This window comes from Haliaeetus leucocephalus, unplaced genomic scaffold (assembly GCF_000737465.1).
Source record: "Haliaeetus leucocephalus isolate CR32 unplaced genomic scaffold, Haliaeetus_leucocephalus-4.0 Scaffold702, whole genome shotgun sequence".
In the NCBI taxonomy this organism is placed as follows: domain Eukaryota; kingdom Metazoa; phylum Chordata; class Aves; order Accipitriformes; family Accipitridae; genus Haliaeetus; species Haliaeetus leucocephalus.
In genome coordinates this window covers 1612811-1620791 of record NW_010973138.1, presented here as the reverse complement: position 1 = coordinate 1620791, position 7981 = coordinate 1612811, and the positions used below count along the sequence as shown (strand labels likewise).

Sequence of the window (7981 nt, the reverse complement as noted above, 5' to 3'; positions counted from 1 at the left end):
TCATCAGCTCTTGAAAGTTCCAGTTGGGTCTGCTAACTTCTTCCATAACCTTATGAAAACACAGCTTTTATAGCTGGGCTTTCCCAGAAGCTCTATACCAGGGATCCGGCACGCTGACTGCGTGTGTCATTAGCAGCTAGTTAGGGTCTGTGTGCGTACGTATGTATTGCATGCTTCATATTGTCTATGTGTTGCATGCTTCATATTGTATACAGCAGTGCCTAGGGCAAGATTGCAAGGCACTCAGGTACTCTTGGCTCCATGTCGATAGTTTAAATGAAGGGCTAGGAACAGATAGCTGGATTGCGGAGATGGGAGGGGAGTGAGAAATGAAGGGAAGAGGTGGAAAATGGAAAGCAGAGAGAGAAGGGAGCCTGAAAATCAAGCAGAGAGGTTGCAGGATTGCTGCAATGTTAGAGGGTGCGGCCAAGTGTCTCCGTAGGCAGCTGGCAGCACTCGGCACCGCGGCACAGGGCACGGCGATGCCCGAGGTCCTGCTCCTGGCAGGGAGAAAGGGTCGCCTGGGGAGGTGATGCAAAGGGCTCTTAGCAAATTCAGGACGTGGGGTTGTCTGTGCCGCTGCGTTGCAGGGCCTGTGCCAAGGACCTGGTGCTAGCGCTGCAGTGAAAAGAAATGCTTGTGGGGGCTGAGCTTCCTCCACACCCAGCAGGGAGCAGGGAAAGGCAATGGCTTTGCACCGCTGGGAGACCTTCAGGAAATCAATTGGGAGAACTGCCAGGTATTGCAAGTGCTTTAGAAAACAGATTGCTAAAAAAATTGCTAGCATAGAGCTGGAGAAAGAAGGTTTTTTTTTTCCCTCGGTAGGCAGAAGAGAAAAGTCAAGAAACGCCAGATGCTGTAATGGACACATGCTTTCATAAGGTGGAAGGATCTCCTGTGGCTTGAGACTGCTCTTCCCCTTCTCCAAGCCAGTACTGCACACATGGACAAGTATGCGTGAGTTAACAGGGTTTGCTATTTTTACTTTCCCAGGATTTGAGCCTATTAAGTGGTATGTGTGAGTGTTGAGACACAAGCAAGAACTACTGGTACGAGAATTTTAACAACAATGGTAAACAGAATAAAGGCAGTATTATCACCAAGGTGGCCAGCATTGTTGGATTAAAGAGCAAGGCTAGTTCCCGAGTGAGTAATACTACGTTCTCCAGCCCACAGGGCTCTATATCTGCACCCTGGTGCCCCAGACCAGCCATGTCAGGAGATGGCACAGCTCCCTTCCAGCCCATGTTCCTGGGGGTTTGCCACGGAAACCGGGATGTGGGCGATTACGGCTGCACCATGTGGATTGGGGATGGGTTGAGCGATGGACACAGAGATGGGGCTGGAGCCAAGTGAGGTGGGGAGCTGGACTGCTGCATGGTGAAGGGCCAAATGCAGGCTTTCAGGGCCCATATAGACAAATCATATAAAGGTGCCAGTACTAATAATTAGTCATTCTGTAATTAGCATTAAATATGATCATTTCCAGGACCGGTCCTGTGGAAACCTGGCAGCATATAGAAGAAATGTGCAAAGAAGCAAGCTAAAATTTCCGTTTACAGCAAGCCATAGGCTTTCCATAGGCTGATGGAAAGGAGCGAGAGCTGGACTGAAAAGGTCAGTCATGCTCCACAACAGGCGTGATGGAGGAGCTTACGCGGGCATAGCCATTGGTTTAGCTATTAACAGTGTAATCCCCATGGAAACTTAATTCCTGCATAGACTTGACCTTGACTCACAGGTTTGTGGGGGAGAAAAATCTAGAAGCAAGAGTGATGAAACACCAAAGATGGTGAAACGGGGGAGAGAAGACTGAACAAAGTACGGAGGGGAAGAGGAGCTGGGGGAGTGAAGGGGAAACCTTCCCAGCTCCATGGGCAATCTGGTGTTTTGGTCAGTTTGAGGGAAACGGCGCGGAGAGGTAAAGCAGTAAGACGAGGCCCTGTGGGAACATGGAGACAGACACGTGCAAGAGACCTACCGCTGAAGGAGGGGACCTGCAAGAAAAGGGATTCATGGGCAGAGGAAGCAGCCGAGAAGCTTAGATACGGAGTAGGTAAGGAAAAAGTTGATTTTTAAAAATCACTGTTCTCTGCTTTTTCTTCTAGGCAAACTTTGTTCAAAATATATCACTGTCCTTAAAATACTTGGCTTGAGTCATGCTCCAGCTGTCCATCACCTTCTCAGGCCAGGCTGCCCATTCCCAGTCCCAATGGCCCAGGAGGCATTTCCAAATACAGCCTTAGACCCTTATCACCCCCTTCCAAGGGCACCCAGCTACTTTCTGTGCTTTGCACAAGCCTGAAGGTTTTCCCTCCCTGGCCTCAACCGCAGACACCTCTCCCTGCCCTGCAGGTGGGGTGAGCTACTGGGTGTAGAGTCCAGCCCCACGCAGCCCCCCGGGGCGCAGGGCAGGGGCAGGCACCGCAGGCAGGGCACCGAGACGTCTCGCTCCACCATGGACGACAAGGAGAGTGAGGAAACGGGGTTCAGCGATGACTCGTGGAAATGCATTTCCCTGCAGAGAAGTGAATGGGAGATCTTTCCCTGAAAGGTTTAACTTACCTGGCTTTTTTTTTTTCCCCCGTCTAAATCCTTTTGAAGATTACCGCCCTGCACTCGCCCAGTTTGGATGTGCAGCTGCTCACAGCAGGTTGTGAGGGCACTTAGTCTCTTGAGTGCTGCAGGAAAACTAGGTTTTAGAGAGGCTGGGCATCATGGTCTGCAGTGGGTGCCACCGTGTGAGCACAGTGACTTCAGGATTGGTGAAACGAGCCCTGGAAACCCCGTCCCATGGCTGTAGATAGGTGACTGTGATTGATGGGGATGCTTTGGAGAAAGGACAGATTTGGGGAGACTATCACAAAAGGACGTTGCCACCTCAGGATGGGTCTGACAGGGTCAGCTCCTTGGAGGGGCTGCACAGGCTGGCAGTCCATGGGAAAGGTGAGCAGAGGCAGCGGCAGTGCTGTCCCTGCCTTGTCCTCGACAGCTCACCTTCTCGGTCCCTTCTGCGTAGTTGCAGCCGTGGGCGGGGGGGACAGAGTGGATGGGGATGGTGCCATGCCACCCCATGCCAGCCCTCCATGGAGAGTGGCTGATGCAGCCTTCTTCATCCCGAAAGCTTTACACTCGCCCTTTCAGCAGCACTTGCAGCAGGGGGGGATCTCAACCCATGTAAAGACAGCGTGGATGTTCTCTGCCTTGACAGCAGTGAGTCCAAGTGCAAACAGTGTGTGATCTGAATATCCTACAGTTACACCTTGGAAACCTTAATAAAGCTGCCTCTGAACTGCCTATGTGGAGCAGACGCTGGGACCAGGAGACAGAGGCACCTTTTTTTACTCCTTGGGAGCACCCGCTGGCATAAGTGACATCTGGCTGGGGCGCTGCCAGATAGTCGGGCCAAAGGCTCAAGCCCCGCAGCCCTCCGAAAGCCACATCTGCCTTTAAGGGGTGTGTGTTGGCCTCGGTAAACAACTTAGCAGAGAAGGCAAAGCAGAGCTGTGCAACACTTGACGTGCCCCCTGCGGCCTGGGGGATAATAGCTTAGTGCTGCCCGTAGCTGTTCAAAATGCTCGTTTAAGGCAAATGATGGAGAAACATCGTCTGGCGCTGTATTGCCAGGATTTGGCCCAGCTGATGAACTGTTGAAGGGTTCGATAAGATAGGATAATTCTTCCAAGTCATTTTTGCCCCACGTTGCACAACATGTAATGAAATAAGGAGATTTGGGAGGGTTAAACCAGCTAAAGGCAGGCAGCTATCTCACGGAGCTGCACATCCTCTTTGATGAATACCATCTTTTGTCGCCTTTCAGGCATGGGCCTGAGCTGTGCCTCAGATTGCATCAGGCTCTTACCATAATTTCTGAGAGCTCAGCTTTTCTAGATTCACTTCTACATGAAAAGTTCTTGAAAAGTGCAGTAGTCAGCAATTTTACAGCAAACCAATTTTTCCAACAAGTATAAATGTAATTAAGGCAGGGGAGTGGGATGTGTGCTGGAGCTTAAGAAACACAATTTAAATACCCAGGGACAATAGATAGGATGGAGAGGCAGGAACAGGATCATCACCTGGATTTCAGACCCTGTCCTTTTGCTGGAGCAGCTGGTCACTTTTTTAAATGGAAATCAAAAGGTGGATGCTCACCGGTGTGAGATTCTGATCATTAGATGTCTCAATGATGTGTGATCAAATCCTGCAATGCACCAGAGACCTCGTCTGACCACTCTTGGAGCAGGCCACCATGGGGGTAGATCTCAGCTGCCTCCTCTACAAGACCAAATGCCCCATGTGCATCCTCCAGCGTGAGTAGTTTTGCTGCCTCTTTCTAAATGGCTGCGTTTTTGTTGACATGACCATCTTCCTTGGGTACCTGCTGCTTGTCAAGGTCAATCAAGTCACTCAGGAGTGAACCATGGTAAAAGAGGGTTAAGGCAATGCTTAGCAGAGCAGGGTATGAAATGATGGGTCACAGAAGTCCCGACCGATGTACAGAAGCAGTGGGGTTGATGAGGAAGGACTGTTGCAGTGGGAGAGGCTGCACCCACCTTGGAATAGCCGTAGGGATAGCCTACAGGATAGCCTGTGGGGTAGACTGCAAAACAGCCTGGAGGATAGCCTGGGGGTAGCCTCCAGGACAGCTTACAGGATGGACTGTGACATAGCCTAGGGGATAGCTTACAGGATTGCCCTACAGTGGCAAGGGCTCTCTCCTGAAAGACTTCAAGTGCTTGCTCCAAGCTGGCAGAGGAAAGATGTGAAGCAAAGGCTTGCACCTCCCCAAAGAGTTGCCTTGCTGCTGGCTGTGAGGGAGTACCGCTGGCTTTGGTCTGAAAGGGCAGCCTGGCTCTGGCTCCAGGACCCGCTCAGCCCTGCCAGCTCTCCCGAATCCCCTTCTCCCAGCGAACGAGCCCTGCCCGTGCGTTGCGGGGGGCAGCCGAGGCTGCACATCGTGCCGTAGCCCACAGGGCCACGTTGGCCTCCTCTGCGGGTCAGTTGTGTCTCGCTCGAAGGCCTGGGGGTGGGCAGGGAAGGTGGCACCGACCCTGCTGCCGCAAGCCCATCTCTCCCAGACTGCGGCGCAAAAGAAGCTGGGAAATGATTTTGCAGCTCTTCCATCATAAGCCTCAGAAAACACCGAGAACTAACACTCGCAGGCTGAGCTGTTTCCAGCCGCTGTACGTGCTTGCAGCCCGTCGAACAGCCTCTCCCCTGCGAGGGCGGAGGAGCGGCTGCCTCCAAAGCTCTCTCCTCTCCATGACGGAGCATCACCCACCGCGGCTTCGGCTCCCCACAGGCACTGCAGCACAGCACAGACCCACGGCAGATGGCATTTGGCATCCGCTCAGAGAATCGACCATCGGATGCTTTGCTCCCTCCCGGTTTTCGGCTGCGCCTTCCCATGGGAGACGCCTTTGCCAGGATAAATGACAAATTCCTTTGCTCCGGGGGTGGCACGGATGGTGTTGGGCGAGAGCATGGGCTTTACACTTTCTTCATGCTTCTGGAGCTTACAGGGGGAAAAAAAAAAGCTGCTGCTTTTTCTTTCCATCCTTGTAATGATAACAGGAGGGATGTGGAAATTAAGCTGCTGAGTTTGGGCTGAGACGGTCTGAGCCCTGGCTGCGGTGGGTGTCTGAAAGGACACTTCAGCGCAGGGCACAGCTGGGAGCCTCTCACACCGCTTGCAGGGTGCGGGCAGCTCACCAGAAGGGTCGGCACTAATTAATGATTAGAGTCCTATTTCAGCATAAAAATGAATGACATGTCTCACCACCCTGATGAAGGTTTTTCTCCCCTCCCCAGCCCCCCCCGGGGGATAAATGTCACTTGGTCTTGTGTGTAAGAGGAGCTGGTCGGCCCCAGGGTCAGGGCAGCAGCTCTCAGCCCTAAAGTCGAGAGAGGTTGTTGCTATGGGAGTCGAGAGGGCACTTGCAGGCAGCATCTGGAGCCTGTGTCTTTCCCTGTCCGAGGCAGCTGGATTTGGAGGGAAGCAAAACTAAAAGGAGGTGGCAGAGAGAGACAGAAGCACAGCAAAATGCATGCATGTTAGAGGAGGGACCTTCCCAGAATGAGAGTACAGTGGGATACAGAAGAGCGGGGACACCAAACTGTCAGGCAGCGGTGGCTCGGCTTGGTAGGATAAACCTTATTTTCTGCTCTGTTTGACACTGGAAAAAAGTCCAGTGAAAGCCCAACTGTAGCAAGATGGGATCTGCCTCCTCAACTTACCGGCCCAAGTGTATTTATTTGGATATTGATGGAAGAATTCAAAAGGTACTTTTGCTGTTTTTCACAAAGTAGCGTCTCTGGACGCAGCAGCGGCTGCGGGCTGTGTTTGCTGCACGACCTATTTCTGTAACGCGAGTTAGATGCGTGTTTGCATTCAGTGCCGTTGCGGGCTTCAAATCTCTTTTTAAGGGGAAGGAGGGGGGATCTTGAGCAGCTTTTGCTTTGTACACAGATGTTTATTTAAAGGGGAAGGGGGGGCTGGCAGCTGGGGAGCGCTGGGTGCTGCCAGCTCTCACGGATGGTGTGGGGATCCTCGGTTTAGCAGCCGTGCAGGCTTCCTCTCCCGGAGTAGCGCTGCGACGTGTTTACAAAGTTTTGCCTGCGGAACGGTTTTCACCCAAGCAGCGGGAGCCGGAAAGCACCGCGTGCCGAGTTATTTGGAGATTACCTGCCGCGGAGGGGGTTAGTGATGGGCATTTTCCTACTGCCAAGCTGAACGGCAGGCAGGTGCCGGGCTGTTGTGCGATGGGGTGTGCCGCTGGATCGCCGGGGGGCTGTGGGGTCCCTGCTACCTTTGCCAAGTTGTTCGTAAATGATGATAAACGTTAATTAAAACTTTCGCTTTCATTAGCCTGCATTGTTTGCTTAAACACGGGTCACAGCACAGGGAAAACGGTGGGAGAAATGTATTCTGGCTAAAAGGGAGAGCTCGCACACTGTCGAACTGACAGCCCACTGCTTTTAAACAGAAATAATGCCGCTGCGTTTTTGCAAGTCTTTTTTTTCTTCTTTTTGTCAGCAATTTTTTGGCCACAATCCAAGTGCCTTTTTTGTACTGGAGAACTGCTGCGAGGCTCAAGAGCAAGTAAACTCTGACTTGCAAAATTCAAAACTCTCTCTCTTCCTGCTCTTTTGAGAGCAGAATTTTCATTTCACCCAGCCTCGCCTTTTGTTTCTCCTTTAAAAAGAAACAGCAAATATACCCTTTCCCTTCCCTCCCCTTTGCTGTATGAGTGATGGCAGAAACGAGGTAAAGGGAGAGCTGATACTCACAGTCCCGTCCCACCGTGCGCACCTCTGTTGCCTACGGTCCCCACTGCCACTGCCCTGGAGACCACCACAACCATGAAAGTCATGTCCTCAGGAGCAAGACCTCGGAGAATCCAAATCTGTGCCAGGTTCCCCACAGCAGGCTGCTCCTCTTCATCCATCTCGGGGGTTAGACGTGACGGTGGTCCCTCTGCCACCGTGGGCTCCTCCGTCCTGGCAGGTGGGAGCATGCCAGCTCTGCTGGGCAGAAGGCACTGCTGCTTTTTTGCCAGAGCTTAATGAGTTGGTTGCCTGATGGCCACTAGAAGCAAGGCTTGTACAGAGCTCCCTGGCATCTTTACAGTTCAGTATGACAATGTTTTGGTATTTTGAAAGGGTGGCAAGTGTTCCCATAGACGTTGGTAAAGCATATTGTCTGTCAGTTATGCTGGTTTAAAAAAAAAAAAACAAACAAAAAAAACCCCACACGTCTCAGAAACAGTCTCTGGAGAGTACTTTTGACACTAAAAATGCAGAAGAGGCACAATCGCATGAGAAAGCAAATGCAAACTCAGGCAGTATTAAGGTTTTTTTTTTCTCGATAAACATTATCTGTTTCTTTTGTCAGATGTGAAATTCCATCTGTGCAATGTTTGGAAGGATTCCTGCAGTAAAAATGCTGTGTAAATGGGGTTCACCCAGGGGTAAGCAGGGC

General features: G+C 51.7%; 1 protein-coding gene across 3 annotated transcripts in view; it reads left to right on the top strand.

The window, feature by feature from the left end:
- Nucleotides 1-6091: 6091 nt before the first annotated feature.
- PDE9A (phosphodiesterase 9A) overlaps nucleotides 6092-7981 on the top strand; it is a 49407-nt gene continuing 47517 nt past the window's right edge. For 2 of the 3 annotated variants that reach the window (XM_010580284.1, XM_010580283.1), the window contains exon 1: nucleotides 6214-6282. In XM_010580284.1, the coding sequence (XP_010578586.1) occupies nucleotides 6214-6282 (69 nt within the window). Of the gene's footprint in view, nucleotides 6283-7981 lie in introns of all 3 variants that reach the window. The other variant, XM_010580282.1, reaches the window with a different exon arrangement.